The following is a 20,863-nucleotide window of genomic DNA, read 5'->3' as shown; positions in this document are numbered from 1 at the left end:
AAGAAACAGATTTTCAGTAAAATCAAGTCAGAACTCCGCACAAGGCACCTCCATTTCAATATTTTTTGACATGGATACAAACAGGACACGAGAGGAGAGCTGGGAGCTTCCCAGGCCCCCGATGCTCCCAGGCAGCACCAGTTTCTCCAGGGAGTTGGTGCATGAGGAAGATGAGCCCCAGCACCATCACACCCCAAAATCCCTGGGGCTGCTGCAGGACTGAAGAGGTGGGGCTGATGTGACCCCAAAAATCAGCAGCCAAGCAGTTTTGGGGCTGGCACAGCAGAACTTCCTCAGCTGCAGGGCCCAAGGCTGCCGAGGAAGTTCCTCTTCCTTCAGGGATTAATTTACTTCCTGCCTTTCCTGGCAGAGGGAGAAGTGGCCACAGTCACCCCCAGGTGTGGGAGCAGCCTCCCAGGATTCCCCACACGCTCTGTCCTGGGAATGTTTCAGGATAACAACTCACAGCCTCGGAGGCAGCGGCGACAGAAAATCAACAGCTTTGCTCCCTGGTGCTCCTGGGATCATCCCACTGCTGACCCCCCAGAAATTCTCCCTCCTTCAAAACACCAACTCCTCTAAAGCTACAGAAAGAGACTATGAAATAAAACAACCTGAAGTAAACGAGGTGAACATGATATTTATGAACAGGCAATTCCTCTTAGATGGGCTTTCAAAGGCTGAGGTGGGAACCTCGAGCTGTAACGGGACATTTCCCATTTTCCTTCACCACAAACACTACATGGAACCAAAGCTGCAGCTGAGTACAATAATTAGCCCCCACCCCTCCACCAGCAGGATGCCCTGGGGTAGAGAGCAGGTTTAAGTAGACCCCAGATGATCCAACCGCAGCAGTATTGGCTTCATTTGACTGTATTTAAATAAAATCGAGCAGTTAAAAAAAATAACAGGCACTAAAACACCCTCAACACTGCTGCCCCAGGCCCCAGCACAGCCCCACGGGTGTCTCCCCACCCCTCCCCGGGCGCTCTGGGGGAGGCACAGAACACAAGAAGCCATTTTTCACCAAGCAATGTAACAAAAATAACCAAAGGCGGCTCCCGGCCGGATCCGGGCCCGGAGCCCCGAGTTCCAGGAGTTCCCAGGGAGCAAACAGAGGAGGAGAGAGGCAGGGCAGGCCTCCCACGCTGGACAGTCCGTGCTGGGTCCCTGCAGCCCTCAGAGCTTCTTCAGGCGACTGTACATCTCCCTCTTGCTCTTCTCCCCGGCCCAGGTCCGGCTCTTGGTGCGGAACCTCTTCAGGTCCTCCTTAAAGTCCTTGTGGTGCATCGGGCGGTAGCTCTGGGGCTCGCAGAAGCTCTGGGGAGACAGGAGCTGCTGTCACCTCGGTGCCACAGGGGTGAGGATCCCACTGGCACAGCCTGGCAGCAGCCACCAGAACCACCACCCCCGGCACACACAGGGACAGACCCCCCTGCCCCACGTGGGAGCTCCACACCAGACACTCGGAGCCCGGGGATATTCAGACCCCAGCTACCAAACCCTGGGTGCAGGGCTCTCCTCCCACATTTTCTGGCAGGCTGGGTTTCCCTGGTGCTCACCCTGGGAGGCAGGACGGGCAGGCTCTCCCCGAGCCTCGGGATGGGAGCCCCATCGGCTGTTCCGTGCTGCCACCTTGAGGCCTCGGCCACCCCTCCCCGGGACAGGGACAGCCCAAACCCCACAGGGGACAGCCCAAATCCCACCTGTCCATCACCCCAGGGGAGCCAGCAGACCACAGGGAGAGCACAACTGGGCAGCACCCAGTGCCACCAACACCAGCATCTCCCCCTGGGCCCAGCAGGAAGGAGATGACAACCCCATCCAACAGGCCATGGACAGGCCAGGTATCTCCCATCTCCCTGAAAACACACCAGGAAGGCAATCTGAGGGATACTCTGAAGTGTGAGGGGCTGAGGTGACAGCCAGGCCATGGCCTGTTTGTGCCAGAGCAGCAGGACAGACCCCAGGAGCGCTGGAGAGAGTCCAGCCATGGAAATGCTGCAGGAGCAAAAGCCAAGTGACAGGAGACATCCCACCCTCAAGGTGCTGGGAAGAGCTGTGGGGTGTTCTTTAGTTTCCTTGTCTGAATCAGAGGGTGAAAACTCCAAGCTCAGGTTTCCAATTTTGCTGTTTCAGGACTGGAGGAGACCTGAGGTTTCCATTTGTTCTCCAGCAATTACTGTCAAGCTTTGTCTTCTCCCCTGCTCTGTGCAGGCTGAGCAGCCTTAAGTCCCTTCCCTCAGTGACAGTTTGTTCTAAAAGGGCAGAAACCACTTTTCTATTTTACCTCTGAGACAACTGGAAAAACCTTTCAGCTATGGCAGGAAAACAGCTCTGAGGGAAGGAACAGGCTGAGAGAGCCAAACCTGAGCTGCTCTGGGAACAGAGCACTGAGAGCAGAAAAGCCACCCCAGCCAAACCACTCTGGCCCAATGACAAGTCTGAGTATGAATAAGTTAATAATATTTATCTACCACTTCTCCTCTGAGCGTGAAAGAGATCACAGAACAATCATGGGGTGGTTTGGGTTGGAAAGGACCTTCAAGATGTTGTTGCACCCCCTGCCATGGGCAGGGACACCTTTTACTAGATGGGGCTGCTCCAAGCCCTGAACACTTCCAGGGATGGGAATCCACAGTCTGGGAGGAAGTTCCTTACCCTGCATCTGGAGAAGAAATCCTTGTAGCCCCCCTTGAGCACGTAGAGCTCAGGGTAGTGCAGGCTGGGGTACTCGTTGCTCAGCCTGTCCTGCTCCCGCACGAACCGGCACCTGCAGGGGGAAGGTCCTGATAAACCCTGAGTTCTACAGACAACACCCAAAGCCAGCTCTCACCCCAGACTCCCTGGGATCCCAGCAGTCTGCTGCTGCCTCTCAGGAAGGGCTGAGGACCCACACGGCCACAGTGCACCGGTTTTCCCCTTTCCCTCTGAACAGCCCAGCGCTCCAGCCGAGCCCAGCACGGCCACTCCCACCCCGGGCTGTGCCACAGCCCTGCCAGGTGACAATCCCCGTGTGCCGGTGGTGCCACCCCCCAGCTGCGCTCCCAGCACTGCCCAGGTCCCTCTGCAGGGCGTGGGACTCACATGCGAGGGCCCCGCTCCGAGGAGAACTCGCAGTAGAACACCACGATGACCCGCTTGTTCTCCGCCGGCTCGATCGGCTGCTTCAGCAGGTAGTTCTCCACGTCCTCCTCCATGTGCAGGTTTATGGCACCCTGCAAGGGCAGGGGGAGCGGAACAAACTCATCCCACTTCCTCGAGAGCAGTTTCCTCACCTTGGTTTGCTGGAGCAGCTCTGGAACCCTCCCTCAACACAGCCCCAAACCCCACCGGGACACCACAGAGTCCGGGACTGGCTCTGGGTGACCAAGACCCGGCTCAGGTGGACAATTCAGCACCTGGAGGCTGTGGCTCCTTGGATGTCCCTCCTCATCTCATGTCTTTGGGATGGCCTTTGATCAAGCAGCAATGTTCAGGATCAGTTACAGAATCCCAGAGTGGTCTGGGTTGGAAGGGACCTCAAGGATCATCCAGTGCCATCCCCTGCCATGGGCAGGGACGCCTTCCACCAGCCCAGGCTGCTCCAGCCTGGCCTTGGACACTGCCAGGGTTCCAGGAGCAGCCACAGCTGCTCTGGGCAACCTGTGCCAGGGCCTGCCCACCCTCATAGTGAGGAATTCCTTTCCAATATCCCATCTCTCTGTGCCCTCTGGCAGTGGGAAGCCATTTCCTGTGTCCTGTCCCTCCATGCCTTGTCCCCAGTCCCTCTCCAGCTCTCCTGGAGCCCCTTTAGGCCCTGCTCTAAGGCCACATCCTCTCTGGGTGATCTGTTCCTGGTTATGTTTTGCACAGCCCTTTGTTCTTTGAAGTCTGTGCTTTAAATGAAGTTTAATATTCCAACTGTAGCTTCCCTGGACACCAGGATGTTGCACACTGAGTGTCTTACATCCTTCCTCTGGAAACACCTCCCTGATGGCCACACAGGCCCCCTCCTGTGCTTAAGGAGGGCACAACACTCCCCTCTGAGAGGAAAAGGCACTTTATGAGCCAAGTGTGAGCTCAGTGTCCAAGACCCAGGTGTGACAGGACCCCAGTGGGACACCTCAGGAATAACAAATCCACACGGCCTTGGATAAAAGTCAGCCCCATGGGGGGCCAAGTGACCCCACATTGCAACTTCAGACCCCTCTGGGTTGCTCTTACAGGGTCAACATACCTTGATGTGCCCTCCTTCATACTCGTAGGGGTATCTGCAGTCCATTATCACACACTGCTTGATGAAGCTCTCAAACTTCCCAGTCAGCACAGACACAATCTGAGAAAAGAACCCACAAAAAAGAAAGAGTTCAGTTGTTTCAAGACGTTTTTGTGTTGTCCCCTAACCCCAGTAAGTAATGTTTCTGCCTCTCCTTGGAGCACTCACCATTTCTGAGTCGATGTATTTTAAATCCTGATGTTTCCCATCAACAGTGTCAAGTAAGTAACTCTAAGACAGACAGGATGGAGAAAATCCAGATGTGAGTCACAGCACCCAGCAGTTCATTCTTTTGACAGATACTTTGCTGACAAGAATCTCTTCGGAACTTAAAACTGAGACTTTCAAAGTCAGGGACAGAATTTAATTTTTGGCTCCTACACCAGAGGGGTTTTGCAGGTCTTAAACCACAAATTAATGACTTTGTGTCTAACCTGTCCCTTCTCACCAACAGCCTCTCCTCAGTGTTTGAGGATCACAGAATGGCTAAGGTTGGAGAAGACCTCCAAGATCATCAAGTCCAACCAAGCAAGATTTATGTAGCAGAAGCAAAGCCCCTGTAAAGGGAGGGCTTTAGGGGGCTGGTTTCAGACATCCCCACCAGGAGAGGCCATGGGGACACTCCAGCAAACACCTGGCCATGGAATCCCTTGCATTACCTTGGAGAAGTCCCCAATCAGGTCTCTCTGGTCACTGTCCAAAATGCTCTCGATCTCTGCTGTGGAGGGTTGGGTCCTCACCAGCTTCAGACTCTGCAGGACACAGGTTAGAGATCAGCACTGGCTGCAGACACATCCCATTCCCTGTTTCCCACAACAGAGAACTCAGACTTTACTCCAGAGCTCTGAATTCCGACTCCTCAGCTTCCCTGCTGTTCTGGGGCAAAGCTCAGGTTCAGGACATGTAAGTAGTGTCCCAGCTCCCCCAAATCTCCCTTTTCATCCAAAAAAGCTCCCGCTGACCATCATAACCCAGACACCAATATCAGATCCCCCCCCAACCAGTCCTCTGTTCCAAACTGGACGCTGAGTCACCCACCGTTGGGTCCTCGCAAGTTCCAGGCAGGCTTTTCCTCTTCTTGCTTTTCCCTGGGGAATTCTCTTCCTGGGATCTCTCCACCCTCTTCTGGGTGGTTCTTCCAGCAATGCTGGACACGGATGAAGAGCCAAACAAGCGGCACCGTTTGGCCTGTGAGGAAGGAGAGGAGTTGAGTCGTCCAGCAAAGCTTTAGCTTGGGAAATAAACAAGCCTCAGGATTACAGATTGTTACAGATTTTGCCTTGTTTAGGACACCACCACTGCACAGCAACTGCAGGATGGTAATTTGAATTATTCAGGCTTTGCATGTCCAGTAACACTTGTTACTGGGGGGACTGGGGGAGCTTGCAGCACCCTAAGAAAGAAGAAGTGCTCTACACCAATTATCAGCCAATCCATCAGCAGATCAAGGAGTTTTTTACTGGAGTCTAAACTCCCTTCCCAGTCTCTTATCAGGGGATCAGCATTCCAGGTGAGCCTGTGCAGGGCGAATTCCAGCTATGCCAACAAGATTCTGATAAGGGAAGTCAAGATTTCCTCACAGTTTGTGAAGCGTATAAAGAAACGTAATGCCTATAAATGTTCCACACCGACCAAGTCTTCCAGGCAAGCAGCTTCAGAGACAAGGGAGTGCTGCCAGGGGTTATGCCAGGCTTGTTTTGCTGTTGTCCTTAGGGATACAGTTGGCAGCAGGGATCGCTCGTGCCAGCAGTGGCAGTGGCAGGACAAAGGCCGGTCTCTGTGCCGTGACACTCACCCGATTGTCCGCTCTCCTCGTGACCAGCGGCGCGGTCCAGAGGCTCGCCACGTCCGACGGCACCTCCTCGTCGTTCTGAGGGGGAAACCAGGGTCACCCCACCTGCTGCCCCACGGGCTGTAAACACAGCTCCTGCACGGCTGGGGCAAGCATGCCAGCTGGGTTCAGCTGCCACGGCAGCTTCAGGAGTTTAACTCTGTCATCAGGCCAGTGCTCAGTGAAACCACAGACCCGAGCTGAGACAGGCTGGAGTTATGTCAGTTCATCGACACATCAACAGGTGATGATCCTCCAGAGCATTAAGCATCTCCAAATCACTTGGAAACAGTCTTCTATTTAAGTGGCTCCAAAGCAAACACCACCTCTGAGCTTTCCAGCAAGTTTTCTAAAGAAAAATGCCAACTGTTCCAATAATTCTCCTCGTAACGCAGTTCTCCAGCTAAAAATAACTTCCTGGTTCACACACCAAACAAATCCCACCGTCTGCACTAGGAAAGAACACTTGTAAGATAGAGATACCACAGTGTGAGTTGAAAAAGACGGTGATAACTCATCTCCTAGTGGGAGGTGTCCCTGCACATGGCAGGGGGCTGGAACTGGATGGTCTTTGAGGTTCCTTCCAACCCAAACCCCTCTGGGATTCTATGATTCCCTAAACCTATTGCAGCTTGACTGAGCACACCCACTTGTGCCAGAACACACCTGCACCACAGACACACACAGCAGCAGCAGGCAGAACTGTATTTGGGATCTCCATCCCATTCCCTTTGCACATACCTTCAAATCCTGGTCATCCAGCAGCTCCAGGAATCCGTCGTCGTCCTCGCTCTCCGAGGAGGTCAGGGAATGCTGCTGCAGGAAGGCTGGCCTGTAGTTCTCCTGCTCACCCGAGGGTGTTTCATCCATGGGAACCTGAGAGAAGACACCTTTAATTTTAACAACATTCCTTCTCTTCCCAGAGCTGATGCCACGAGCTTCCTGCACCACAGGGAACACCGTGGTCGCTCCTCCCTATGGAGCAAAGAGGACAATGGGCAGGATGAAGGGCTGCCAGACTCAAGGAGTTGAGACAAGACTTGGGCCCCAGCCCTGTTTCTGTGCAAGGACCCATCACGATTTTTCAGTTGCTTTTTCTGAGCAACAGGATACGAATAAGGTCGCATTTTCTCCCTGGGTGTCACATCTGGACACAAAATCCAGCCTTTTCTGCACAGCTAGAGTTGTTGTTCCAAACACATCAGCCTCAACAGAAGTGATAGTGAAATCACTTCCAATTCCACATCAGAGCCCACACTCCCTTCAATTACTGCAGCAGAACCTCAGCTCTGCACTGACTCATCCTTCCCAGAACAATCCACATTTCAAATTTCTGACCATCTCAGAGGTGAGAAAAATTTTTCTTATCTGGCAGATAAATAAGCCTTTCCATTTGGCACCTGAGCAGTAGTGATTGACAGGACTGCCTTCGAACCCTGATGCAATTTTTCTTCCTCCCAGAGAGCGGGCAGCAAAGAATTAGGTGAGAATTAGTTTACAAGAACTTACAATCTGAGCTGGAGATGAATTCTGCCTTGCTCCAGCCCTTCCATCACGGAAGCAACGAGAAGCTGGTTTGGTTGGCTTCTTAAACTCAAATGACTCCTGAATTAAAAAGGAGGAAAACAATCATTTTACTAAAATGACAAACTGTGTGAGTTGCTTGGATCATTTTTTCCTTATGGCTTTTTTTTAAAACTACCTGACATTTTGGATTTAAGCTCCCTGCTGCCAACAGGAATGGCCTGAAGGTGAATGTTTTCAAATGAAAGATGTTACAAGTGTTTCATTTAACATAATCCAAAATTTATGCTCCTGAAATCACCTACAGGCTGAAGGCTTTTCTATCCCTGTCAGTCGACTTCTCTCCAAAATACATCATTTTTGAAGGCAGCCAAAGCTGTGTCCTCTCCTGCAGACCTGTCAAGAGTCCCATCCATGGGATTCCCAGCAGCCAAAGGGCACTGATTCCATGAGGAATCCATGGCAGCAGTGGGAAGAGATGGGTCAATCTACCCAAACAGCTTCATGGAGGCAGCCCTTGGAATTCTTTAAAGCAAGTAGAGAGAATACCTCCTCCCTTGCCACAGCCAAAAAGGAGTCAGGGTTAGTGGTGGAGCTGCACATTCAGAATCTTCCCAATTTTTATTCATCTCTAACTCTATTCATCACTTACATTCTCCTTATTTTCATCTTGTGCCAATGGCTGAAAAGCATCGCTGTCCAGAGAATCTGAATGGTTTCTCTTCAGGGCAGGGCTGGATCCCAGCAGATTTTGCTACAATGATCACACAAAAGCACCAGTTCAGTATCATGTACCAGCCACATTTTAAGCACAGGAGGGGTTAATAAAGACTGCCAAGTCTCTGGCCATGAATCTGTGCAAAGGAAACTTTGCTGACATCTCGGCACAGGTACCGAAATGCTTCCACTGCAGCAGCGATGGAGCCACACCACGGAGATTTCACGGGAACTCAAGTGAGATTTAGAACGTACCAGCTGCAATTCTGACAGTCTGCACTGAGCACCCTCAAGCAGCTGGTTTTGCAGCCAGAAAATGAACAAGTTAGGCAGTGTATTCAACCAGGAACGTGTTAAATCCTACAGCATTTACAGAGCATCACAACCACTCTCACTTACTGGCAGGGAGTGTATTCTCCTGAAAGGTATTCGAAGGCTGCAATGAGAAAGAACAGAGATTTATTGCAACATTTTCTCTAAAAGACATGATTAAAACTCAACCCCCCCCCCCAACTCCATAAGCTACAGCAGACACTAAGAGTTTAAAACAGAATTATACTCACTTCAGTCTGCTGGATTTGAGAATTGCTTTCTCAAACCTAAAAGCAAGAGAGATGCACGTTAAAAGTCAGCCCTATATGTAAGGGTTATGCCAAGCACAAGCCAACATAGAATCCCAGGATGGTTTGGGTTGGAAGGGATCTTAAGGATCATCCATTCCCACCACCTGCCATGGGCAGTGACACCTTCCACTATCCCAGGTTGCTCCAAGCCCATCCAACCTGGCCTGGGACACTCCCAGGGATGGGGCAGCCACAGCAGCTCTGGGCAACCTGCTTCTTAATGACACTTGTCTTTCCCAAACCCTATTTACAGCCAGCTTATCCCATCCTAATTTTTGAAACACTCACAGACCCCTTCTCCCCTCCTTCCCCTAAATTCTTTCCAGCACTGTTCAGACAAGAAGTGAGGCTGAAGGAGGAAGAGCTCGGTAAATCAGGGACTAAGGGCGTCTGTCCCCATCCCTGGGAGTAGATTAGGGAAAAAAAATAATCTAATTGGGAGTGGCAAGCTCAAAGCTCAGAGCAAGTGCTTGGCATCAGGTCTAGCTGACAAGGCGGTGATGGGTCAAAGGTTGGACCTGATGATCTTAGAGGTCTTTTCCAGCTTCAGTGATTCTGGGATTCTGTGACCAGTCAAGGCACAGAAAAGCATCATTTAAGTGCTGGAAACTGCAATTTAGATGCAAGCTGGAGCAGCCTCAGACTCCTGGTTAAGGTGTGTGGCACAACAGCTGAACTCAGAGCTGACACCTCAGTGCCCTGGGACACAGGCAGGGCCCTTCCCAGCACCCCCAGCCCTGGAGCACACGGAGCAGCTCACGAGGGGAGAGCCCACATGTGCCAGCAAAGGAAAAGCCCCATCAGGCCCCATCTGTTCGTGATGCAGCGTGCCCAAGTCGGGTCTAACACGTGGTGGTTACGTACGTGTCCTCCATGGCGTCGCCGGAGCTCGCAGGGCCCGGGGAATCCAGAGCCAAACCTGCAGAGCACACACACAATTCCTGGTGATCAGTACCCAGGAAACAGGGAATACTGGACACTGCTGCACATTCCCACAGAAGGACCCGGGGAACTCGTGTGGAAAGCCCAACCTGCAGCCTCACCCCCAAATAAGGGTTACAGGCACTCCTTAAGGTTGGATTTGGACATGGATAATGAAGTGCTTGGGGAAAACCAGGAGTAATTAAAAAAAACACACCACCCTAGCCCTGCCTAGACTGTCACATGGAATACTCTTGGCTTATTCTCTCCCACACACCTTAACAAACAAACAGTTTAGTCCTTTAGGTTGGGTGTTTTTTTTTTTTTTCCTAAGCCATGTTTTTAGTTACACCTGTTCCCAGGAAGAAATTCTGGGCTCATTCCAAAAAATACAAAGTAGTCAAAAGGCCCTTCTTAATGTACTGGAAAGAACAGGAAGCACTTCATAAGGACAAACCAAGCAGAACGTTGCATTTGTCCGTACCAAAATGCTGTGGAGCTGCAAAGTTACTCAGACATAGATTCCTGAGGAGCTGCAGAGAGCGAGGGTTTAACAAGGTTGGTTGTTCTATCCTGCTCTGTGAGCTGGACTTCTGTTTTAGAAGTTCATAAAGTTATTTTCTAGACTAAAAGAGCCTTCAAAGTGGGCCATAAATTCAGGTGGAAACACTGATTTCCCTGAGCTGGAGCAGTGAGGTGCCAGAGCTTCTCTGTGCCTAAAAGTTACAGGGTAAGAGCTTGTTTCATTTTCACTGATAAAGCTTCTCATCTGAAAAACAGGAAATCTTTCTAGGCAAGTCTCAGAACTGAAGCGTTTCAGATAAACAATCAGCTCCTGTTAGCAGAAGAAACACAAGAAACCCCAAACCACAGGGTTGGCCCAGTTTGGGTTTAGGCAGAGAAAACAGATGGTGTTTTCTCTCCAGAGGGCGGGAGCTCCAGGAGATCCCATTCAGAGGTGGGATCCCAGCACCTTCTCCCTGTTTTCCACACCAGTATCCAGGAGCCACCCCACGAATGGTGGGAATGCAGGCAGGGAAGGCTCTCTATCCAAAGCCTGGCAGCTGCTTGCAGTGGGAGCCGTGGAAAACCACGTTGCTTTTCAACCCTTAATTATTAATTGTTAACTGGGAAGGCCGTACCTGAGTCTGTGGATTCCGAGGATGCAGATCTTTGCAGTCCATTCTTGTTCCCCGGGTCCTGCTCCGTGTTCTCACGCTGCCTGCAAAGGGAAGTTTTGGGATTTGGTTTAAAAGCTCTTTGAGGCAACAAAAACAGCCTGGTGATCATCACCTGGAACCTTCATCATCAGCCAGGTGAGGGCATTCCCACCTGGAGAACCTGCAGAGCACTGCCCTGAGCTCTGGGTGCTGCTGACAACAGGGACAATGTCACTGCTGGCTCAGACCCAACACCCACAGGGCCTGAAGATTCACGTTTTGGGTTTGAAAGCATTACAAATTTGGCTTCTGAGACAGGGGAAGTGTCACTTAACACAGCAGTTATCCTGCTTGCCTTCCTGGTCTCCTCACACCGACCATTTCTCCATTCACACCAGCTCTGGGGGGTTCAGTGTCCTTTTAGAGCACACCCTGAGCCTGTGCCCTCACAAATGAAGGCTTTGATACCTCAAAATTACAGACTTGGCCATGAAGCTTGTTTTTTGGTGCCTGAAATCACATCAGCACCTCCCAAACCACGCTCCAGGGAGTTCTCTCAGAGAGCACAGCTGGAAGTGCAACCCTCCCTCTGGCAGCCACTCCTTTGATTCAGATTTTGCCAAGGAAAAAATGCCAAACTCCAAATTCAAACCCATTTCCATAAGGAGTTGCCTCCCACATTTTGTTGCATCCACTAAAGCCCAGCACTGGGAGATAAGAAAATCATATGGAGGCTCACTTAAATAAAAGAAAAGTTAACTGATTAATTTAATGGAGGGGACTGCCAATGGCTTACAGGAATCCCAGGAATCTGAAGGAGGGAAGGATCCTAAAGCAGGTGATGGCGGAAAACGAGAATGATGGAAAAAAATCAACAAGCACAAAACCAGGAGGGTTCATCGAGACCAGAGAGGGCCAGGGCAAAGCAGGAGCCACTCAGGAGGGAACAACGGGGTTAAAAAAGACCAGGAAGAGCAAAACTGGACAGACAACTGCATGGCTGGAGTTCTGGGAACAGGAGAGGGAGGTGGATGCCCAGGGCAGAGGCAGGGGTGGGACACAGGAGGGGGAAGGGGGCCCTGGATCCATGTGGGATGGGGGAGGTGGAGGCATTGGGAATGGGCCGGGGGGTGTTTAGGGAATCAGGGAAGTTTTCCGGGTAGGGGGTGGGGGCAAACAGCTCCTCCAGGCATCCTTTTGGGCGGGGGGAAGGTTGGGAAAAGAGGGGCTGGAGGGCTCGGGTTTAGGCCATGGGGGCGTTTGGAAGGAGAGGAAGAAGGACAAGGCCCTCAGTGCCTCATTTCTGGAGGGAGGAGGGAATGAAGAGACCCCCAAGGCCTCGATTCGGCGGTGGGGAGGAAAGAGAAGGAGAAATCCACGAGGCCTCGCTTTTTTTTTTTTTTTTGGGGGGGGAGGGTGGATGAGTTCCCCGAGGCCTTGTTCTTGGAAGGAGAGGGAAGGAGATGAATTCCAATCCCTCGAGGCCTCGCAGTTGGGATTTGGGGAGTAAAGGACATCCCTGAAGAGGGTTTGGGTTTTTTTTTTTGGGGGGGGTGGTTTGAAAGAGGGGTGTTAAGAGACACCCTTGGGGCTCTGGGTGTAAAGACACCCCTGAGGGTTTGGGAGGTGTGGGGGGGTTAAAGGACACCCCTGAGGGTTTGGGAGGTGAGGGGGGGTTAAAGGACACCCCTGAGGGTTTGGGGGAGCAAAGGACTGGGAGGCGGGAAGCTCCACAAGGCTCCAGTGCGGGGGAGGGAACGAAACGGAAGGAAAACGACTCTTGGAGGCCTTGTTTGGTACATGGGGGGGAGCCCCCCCAGGCCTCGCTGCGGGTCCGGGAGGGGGACAAAAGGCCCTGGGGGGTGTTGGGGGTAAAGGCCCCAGAGCGGCGGGGGGAAAGGGGGTCCCTCAGCACAGAAGGAAGAAAGGGGGAGATAAACCCTCGAGCCTCCCTTTTTTTTTTTTTGGGGGCGGGGGTTATGATAAAAAGGGGGTTCCCAGGGCCTGCCCTCGAAGGGCACCCCCCGACTCACCCGCGGCCCAGCTGCTCCATGCTGAGGCGGAGGTCGGAGACGGGCGAGAGCTCGTCCTGGAAGAGCGCCTTGACCACGGCGGGGGAGGCGGGGGAGGCCGGCGAGGCGAGCGTGAGGCGGCGGCGGCGGAGGGCGGCGGGGGCGAGATCCATGGGAGCGGACAGCGGACAGCGCAGCGCTCCCGTCAGCGCGGCCGCCGCGGCGCTTTGGCCCCAGCCGGTACCCGTCGGCCTCTCCGAAGCTGGCGCCAAACGGCGGCTCAGCCAATCAGCGCGCGGCGCGCGAGGGGGGGCGGGTTGTTTTTTTTCAAACCCCCCCTCCCACCGCGCGCGCTCCCACCAGTAGGAACGGCCGAGCGGGGGCCGAGCCCCGCCCACCGGCCGTGATCGACGGGTCCCCGGGCTAATGGGAGGGCGAGGCAGCAGGGGTTGAACCGGAACTACATTTCCCGGCATTCCCAAGGCCCCGGGCGCGTTGTCGCCCTACGCGTTGCACGCTGGGAAATGTAGTCCTCGGTCTCGCTGAGGCGCCGCTTCGCCGCCATGTTTCCGGCTGCCTCCTTTCAGCCGGGGACGTGAGGGGAAGGGGCGGGAAAACTGGGAAAAATGAGGGCAAAAAGGGCGAAAGTGTTGCTATTTGCCTTAAAAATGGACACACACCCAGCTCTACGGCAGAGCCATTGCCTTGGCCTGCCCTGGGCTGAGAGGAAGGGGGAAAAATATGGAAAAAATGAGGGGGAAAAAGGACAAAAGGGAGAGTTGGGTTTACCCAAGTGTTGTTATTTGCCTTAAAAATGGACACACCCACAGCTAACCAGCAGAGCCATTGCCCTGGCCTGCCTGGGCCTGCCCTGGGACTGAGGGGAAGGGGGAAAAATACAGAAAAATATTAGGGTAAAAGGGCAAAAGCGAGCGTGGCATTTACCCAGAGTACCATTTGCCTTAAAAATAGACACACATGGATCATGCTGGATCCAGGAGATCCTGCTCCTCCGCCCAGGCCCTGTCACCCACCAGGCACACAGTGTTCCCAGTGCCTGGATTACACAGCGTGGTGTTTGCTCCTGCCCTGACCCCCCAGGATCTCACAGATCCCCGTCACACTCCTGCTGCTCTCCCGGCCTCGAGAGGCTCTGGCTGCATGCTCAGTCCAGCTCTCCAGTCTGCCCTGCCCCTCCCTGAACACTTTCCTGTCTAGAAACCGTTTTTACAGGGGTTTTCAGCCACCACTCTCAGGTCGTGTCTCCACCCTGACTTCCTGGGTGTGGGGTGGCTGCACCCTCCCTACAGCACGTCACCCCACACCAAGCCATGCTACGAGCCACGCAGCGCTGCTAAAAACCCGCATGGGCAATCAGAGCCTTCCCTGCTGATTACTCCTTGTCCTCGGTGCCCACAGGGACAGGCAGGACACTGTCACCGTGGGATCCAGCCAGGACACCAGCATGCAGACACCCCCAGGCAGCACAGCACAGCTTTAATGCTCCAAAGGGCTCGGAAGGAGGAGATGCAGCACAGTGCAGAGCACACCCAGCCCAGGCAGAGCTGTGGCGAGTCCGCAGCGTGGTGCTGTGTCACTGCCACGTTCCTGCCTGCTCAGCCAGCCCAGGGCACGGCAGGGCACCAGGAGGCACCCCAGCCCATCAGTCACACAGGCGGATGAAGGTTTCTGCTGACCACAGCCAGAAATACGGGAAGACCCTCTCGGTGAAGGAGGTCTCGAACTGCAAGATCTGCACCATGTTCTCTGCGTTGTAGAAGGTCACTCGGCCCTCTTCGTAGTCCAGGTGGACCCTGATTCTCCGGGGCTTTTCCTCCAGCGCCAGCAGGGCGGGTAACCCGTGGAGCGCCGTGTACTGGCCATCCCAGCCCAGCCGCAGGGCCCAGATCTTGCCCAGGGCCAAGCTGAGCGAGTCCTTCCTCTGCACGGACTCCAGGGCCACCCCCACGGCCCAGCTGTCCCCCTTCCCCACCTCCAGCTCCCAGTAATGCCTCCCAGTCTGTGAAGCCCTGGGAGCCCAGCACGCTGGGGCTGCCCATGAATCTCTGGGGGGTGTCAGGGATGTTCTGGAATCCCTTTCCCAGGCGCACGGTTCTGTGGTCTGCAGAGAGGATCAGGAAAGGACTCGCCGTCTCTGGGTCCAGTGTCACCTTCTCTAAGGGACGACAGAGAGAAAGGTCAGGCCAGTCCCTGCTCCTGTGACAAGGCAGACAAGCGCTCACCGAAGGGAAAACCAGCTCCTAAGGCTGCCCTGCTGAGTAACCAGGCAACCTCCCTCCAGAGCTGGAGCCGCCCATGCGTGTGGGATGTTCTGCTGCCATCCCGCGGCCATCCCACAAGGCCACACAGGTGTCACATGCAGTGTCACCACCCCGGGCCCTCTGCTAAACCCTATCCTCTGCGGACACCGTGGGGGAAACTGAGGCACAACTGTCCTGTGCTGAAGTCCCTCACCCCGAAAAGTGAGAGGGCACTTTTAAATGCCAGCTGAAAACACGTACAGCCCCTCTGCTCAACTGGTCACAGCACGACACAGCTCGTGTCACTGGCACTGCCTGGCACAGGGACAGATCAGGAATGTAACAGCAGGCCTAGCCAAAACAACAGGACACAGTTCCAGACAGACACTGGTTTTAGATGTTGTGGTGTGAGCCTATCTCTGTGCCAAGGACATGAGGAACCCATTCTGGAAAGCTTTTCTCCCTCATTTGTGCCCATCAGCTCCAGAAACTTACCCCTTTCCCTGTCCATCTTGCTCAGCAGGTTCCCTGGAAGAAGGAAAGGAAGATGCATGAGTCCTCCTCCTGTGGCCCCTTTCCCACTGCTCATCAGGACAGCAAGCCAGACACGGGCTCTCAGAGCCCCAGGCTCCAGTGAAGCCTCTCTTGGAGATGGTTTCCATCTGGAACAGGCGTGTTTTGCTCCCAAATCCCAGAGCAGAAGCACCAGGCAGTGAGGATCTCCCACAGCCAGCCAAGCCCAGGGGAAGCACAGCACGGAGCCAGCAGTGCTTTACCTTTGAATTTGGCCACTGTGCCCAGCACCAGCTGGCACGTCTCAGAGAGGGTCTCAACAGTCCTCTGCAGCTCCGGGGAAACTGCCTCTGGGATCGGGGCCTTGGCTGCCTCACAGCTGAGGGGGGACAACACAGAGAGCAGCTCTGAGCCCAACCACCAGCACCCAGGAGGGAAACGGGGAAATCCCCCCAGCCACAGGACTCAGGAGCTGTGTCCCAGCTACCAGCACGGGAACCCCGCCTTTAAGAGGGGTGCAACGGCCTCTGGTTAAATCCCAAACACTCAGCAGGGCAAACCACCTCCCTCCCGGCTCCTGCAGCATTCCCAAACCTCTGCCCAAAGAGCCGTGAGGGAGCAGAGCGACGCCGAGCCCGTTTCGTACCCGCTCAGGATTTTGCCAACATCCTGGAAGAGAGAACACACGGGTGAGCTCTGGCAGTACCGACAAGGACTGTAGCGCCTGGGGCCCAACCCTCCCCTTCCCTCAGGGAACGCTGCAGCCCCCGGCCCACAGCAGCCACACCGGTGCCACAGCCTGGCACCACGCCCAGGCTCCGGGCTGCAGCGGGGTGTGGAGGGTGCCAGGCGGGTGCCCCCAGCCTCACCACGGGGTCACGGTGCCCAGGGGGGCGATGCAGCCTCACCATGAGGAATTCCACGTCTGGCTGGTCACGTTTCTTCTCGATGTCCGCAATCAGCGTGTCCAGCAGCGATTTCCTCTCTGCAACACTGGAGTTGTATTCGGAGGATCTCTTGATGAGCTCCTGGGACACTGGGCCAAGCTGGGCCAGCAGAGCCTTCTTCTGCTCCTGCAGGAACTTCTCCAGATCCTCAAAGGCGTTCTGCAGCATCTCTTCCTCCAAGGCCATCCTATGCTGCAAGGCATCACGTGGAAGCCGTGAGTCATCCCAGACTCCTCATGGGCACAGGTGTTGGGAGAGGGGCAAGGGCCACATGGAAAGGGAGAGGAGATTTTGGAGGGAAAAGCTGGAAGAATGGAGAGAGAGGTGGCAAGTCTAGATGCTGATGGACCCAAGGAGGAGATATGGGATGGTCAGAGAGGGAGGGAGAAAAGCACGTTGTCACGGAAAAGGAGAGAAACATGGGATGTGCCCGGGAAGGTGGGTTGGGTGAACGGGTGCAGGGCATGGAGGGGAACACACACCAGCAGCTCATCACTTCTTGGCTCTCCTTTGGACTTTAATTCTTCCTTCGCCTTTTGCAGAAAATCCAGGTTGTTCTGGAGTGTCTCCTGGGATGGGGAGGAAAAAAAAAGGCGGATTTGGCGATTTTGGAGTGACATTTGCAGGAGGGAGATGACATCACCAAGCAGCCCCTGTGGGGACAATCCTGCTCTGTGGGGTCACTGGGGGTGGCCCCTGGGTGCCTGGGGGTGGGTTTTGAGCTCGGAGGCAGCACCCACCTCTCCAGGCACACATTAGTGAGGCTGGGGAGATCCCCCATCCACAGCTGTTTTGGCCAGAAGCATTTGTGGAATAGCTTCATGTGGAAACCCTGGAGCTTGTGGTTTGGGTTTTTTGGATTTTTTTTTTCTTTTAATTAGGAAGAACAACTTTTGGTGTTGAAAGTGGGATTTGTGGGAAGAGGTTTGCACTGACAGTAGCAGTGTCTCAGACATGCTCCATAAATCCACTGGAGTATTAAAAATCCCTCGTGCTCCTCTGAGCCATCCCCTGCAGCACAGTGAGCCAGGACCCCACATTTTGGGGGAGAGACCCTGGCTGGGGATGAATGGGGCACAAGGGACTCCGTGGGGATACAGGGAGGGGGGAGAGGGACCTGTGCTCCTGGGAGGGCTGGGGGCAGGTGATGGGCAGTGGGAGCCACGGGAGAACCAGCAGCCTGCCAGCAGGTTGGGATACGGGACCCCAGCCCACAGCCAGATGGGGACCCCAAACCTGTACCCAGACAGGGACCCAGCCATCAGCTGGATGAGGCCCCAGATCCGTGGCTGGACACGGACCCACTCCAACCTGTGCATGCAGGGGAAGCAGACTGTGTCCTGAGGGGACCCCAGTCCGTGCTCAGGAGACCCTGACCTGTGTTTGGGAGGGACCCCACATGCTGGAGGGGACCTCACCTATGTGTGGAGGGGACCCACATCCAGGCCATGCCCAGCCTGTCCCTGAAAGGGACCCCAGGTGTGTGCCCAGAGGAGACTGAGATCTATGCCCAGGAGAGCCCCCAGCCCATGCCCAGAGCAGACCCCAACCTGTCCCTGAAGGGACCCCAGCCCACCTTGGAGGGGCCCTCAACCTGTGCCCCAAAGGGACTCTGACCTGTGCCCTGAGGGGACCCCAACCTGTGACCCGAGGTGCCCCCAGCCCATGCCCGGAGGGGACCCCGACGTGTGCCCTTCTCCCCCCACCCGCAGCCGCGAAGCTCCCAGCCCGACCCCATCCCGACTCCATCCCGTACCCGCAGGTCCCGGGCAGCCCGTGCCCATCCCGACCCCGTGCCGTCCCCGCCGGTCCCGGGCAGCCCGTGCCCATCCCGACCCCGTGCCGTACCCGCAGGTCCCGGGCAGCCCGTGCCCATCCCGACCCCGTGCCGTACCCGCCGGTCCCGGGCAGCCCGTGCCCATCCCGACCCCGTGCCGTCCCCGCAGGTCCCGGGCAGCCCGTGCCCATCCCGACCCCGTGCCGTCCCCGCAGGTCCCGGGCAGCCCGTGCCCATCCCGACCCGATCCCGTACCCGCAGGTCCCGGGCAGCCCGTGCCCATCCCGACCCCGTGCCGTACCCGCAGGTCCCGGGCAGCCCGTGCCCATCCCGACTCCATCCCGTACCCGCAGGTCCCGGGCAGCCCGTGCCCATCCCGACCCCGTGCCGTACCCGCAGGTCCCGGGCAGCCCGTGCCCATCCCGACCCCGTGCCGTACCCGCAGGTCCCGGGCAGCGCGGTGGGCGTTGCGGGCGCGGTGCGGGCGGTGCGCGGGCCCGTCCCGGCAGAGCGCGCAGAGCGGGGCCGCGCAGGGCTCGCAGAACAGCGCCAGGGGCTCGCCGTGCTCGGGGCAGCGGGGCCGCCGCGCCGCCTCCTCCAGGGCCCCCGCCAGCCCCGCCACGGCGCCCAGCGAGCGGTTGGGGCGCAGCGAGCCCGGAGACACCGCGGCGCGGCACTGCGGGCAGGCGGCGGGGCGCGGGGGCTCCCCCAGCACGGCCCCCAGGCAGCGCTCGCAGAAGCTGTGCCCGCACTCGGTGAGCACGGGCTGCGCGAACAGCTCCAGGCACACCGGGCAGGTGGCCTCGGCCGCCAGCTGCTCGCCCAGGGCCAGCACCTCCCGAGCCATGGCCGAGGGGAAACCGAAAGTGCCGGCACCGGGCGGGACCGGGGGGAACGGGGCGGGATGGGGGGCGGGAACGGGCGGGGCTGCGGGAACGGGAACGGGCTGCTGGAATTAATGTGAGTGTGATGTCTGTGTGTTTGTGTGTGTGTGTGTGTAAATGAGTGAGTGGGTCTGTGTGTGTGTCTCTGTTTCTGTGTGTGTGCTGATGTGTGCAGGCATGTCTGTGCACATGCATGTACTCACATGCTTCCCTATCATGTGTGGGTGCGTGTCTGTGCACATGGATGTGTGTGTGAGCACCTGTGCACTTGGAACATGTAAGTGTGTGCATGCACGTGTGCCTGTGCACATGGATCATGGATGTGTGTGCACGAACACCTGTTTGTGCACGTGGATGTGTGTGTGTGTACCATGCACATCTGTGTGTGTCTGTGTGTATTTAGGTGTGTGCATGTATGTGTGTGTGTGCTACATGTGTCCGTGTGTGTCTCCATACGTGGAGTTGTTGCTGTGCAAGCCAGTGCGTGTGTCAATGTCTGTATGCAGGGCTGTGTGTGCACTATGTGTCCCTGTCTGTGCCAGTGTGTGTATCCACCTGTTCACATGTGCATGTACATGTGTGCCTGCCTGTGTGTGCATCCGTGTTTTATGTGTGTGTGTATGTGTGCACATGTGTGTGCACCTGTGTAATTACATCTGTGTGTGTGTGTGCTTGTGTGTGTTTGTGTGCCTGGATCTCAGAACACACACGTGTGGGGGGGGGTGTGGGGGTGTGTGGGTGTGTGCAAACCAGTGAGGAAGGAGCAGGGGGACACCGGGGGGGCACAGACAGGCCGCTCCGTGTGTGCTGTGGGTGCCCATCTCTGCACACGCGTGTGCCCATCTCTGCACACGCGTGTGCCCATCTCTGCACACGCGTGTGGCCGTGGGCAGCCCACGTGAGCGGGCACAGACAGGGAGGGCCGGGCTGAGTGTGAGTGTGAGCCCTGATCCCAGCCTTCCCCCGGGGCACAGCCGGCACGCTCCGGCTCAGCGCTGCCAACCCCTGCGGATGCTCGGGATGCTCAAATTAATTCAATCATTAATAACCTGGAAGGCCTCCGGGAGCTTCGCCCCAGCTCGGCCGTGGTGGCGGGGTGGAGGTGCCAAGCAGGATCTTCCCGAGGTCTGGCGCTTGGATCCTTCCCAAGGCCTGGCCCTGGGATCCTTCCCGAGGCCTCGCGCTTGCCGGAGCCGCTTCCCGGCCACCGGTGCCGGGGTTAATGCAGTTTGAAGGGATTGTGCTGGAGCGGCAGCTGTGCCTGTGGGAGCCCAGGGTAATCCTTTGCTCCTCACTGTGCGCTGCCAGCCCCGTCCTGCTCTCCTGAGATCACCCCAAACCCACGGCTGCTCCGGGCAGGGGGCTCCAGCTTCCATCCCCACATCCCATGGCTGCCAGCACCTCTGCCAGTGTCTCCTTCCCTCCTGTCACAGCT

At 55.9% G+C, this 20,863-nt stretch overlaps 2 protein-coding genes across 2 annotated transcripts; both read right to left on the bottom strand.

Moving 5' to 3' along the window:
* Positions 1–620: 620 nt before the first annotated feature.
* CDC25A (cell division cycle 25A) lies at positions 621–13,219 on the bottom strand. The gene is made up of 16 exons (XM_050308134.1): positions 13,068–13,219; positions 11,017–11,096; positions 9,818–9,872; positions 8,894–8,929; positions 8,730–8,766; positions 8,266–8,367; positions 7,599–7,694; positions 6,831–6,965; positions 6,054–6,128; positions 5,297–5,446; positions 4,918–5,010; positions 4,427–4,489; positions 4,220–4,318; positions 3,088–3,218; positions 2,662–2,773; positions 621–1,320 (listed from the first exon to the last, which is right to left on the bottom strand). The coding sequence occupies exons 1-16, from the start codon at positions 13,217–13,219 to the stop codon at positions 1,180–1,182; spliced, it is 1,557 nt and encodes a 518-aa protein (XP_050164091.1). The 3' UTR covers positions 621–1,179.
* A 724-nt stretch (positions 13,220–13,943) lies between these two features.
* On the bottom strand, positions 13,944–19,391 carry LOC126636194 (E3 ubiquitin-protein ligase TRIM7-like). The gene is given in 8 exon segments (XM_050308146.1): positions 13,944–15,069; positions 15,071–15,222; positions 15,803–15,835; positions 16,084–16,199; positions 16,467–16,489; positions 16,729–16,959; positions 17,250–17,336; positions 18,984–19,391. Coding segments are annotated over 8 exon segments (1,410 nt in total). The 3' UTR covers positions 13,944–14,709.
* Between the last annotated feature and the right edge of the window lie 1,472 nt (positions 19,392–20,863).

Source organism: Myiozetetes cayanensis, unplaced genomic scaffold (assembly GCF_022539395.1).
Source record: "Myiozetetes cayanensis isolate MyiCay16 unplaced genomic scaffold, myiCay2020 scf1, whole genome shotgun sequence".
Lineage (NCBI taxonomy): Eukaryota > Metazoa > Chordata > Aves > Passeriformes > Tyrannidae > Myiozetetes > Myiozetetes cayanensis.
This window is presented reverse-complemented; position numbering and strand designations above follow the sequence as displayed.

Coding starts and splice junctions, on each gene's coding strand:
- CDC25A (XM_050308134.1), bottom strand. CDS start 13,219: ATGGATCTCGCCCCCGCCGCCCTCCGCCGCCGCCGCCTCACGCTCGCC. Junction 9,873..11,016: donor CTCGGAATCCACAGACTCAG/GTACGGCCTTCC, acceptor TGTGCTCTGCAG/GTTTGGCTCTGGATTCCCCG. Junction 3,219..4,219: donor ATGAAGGAGGGCACATCAAG/GTATGTTGACCC, acceptor CTGCCCTTGCAG/GGTGCCATAAACCTGCACAT.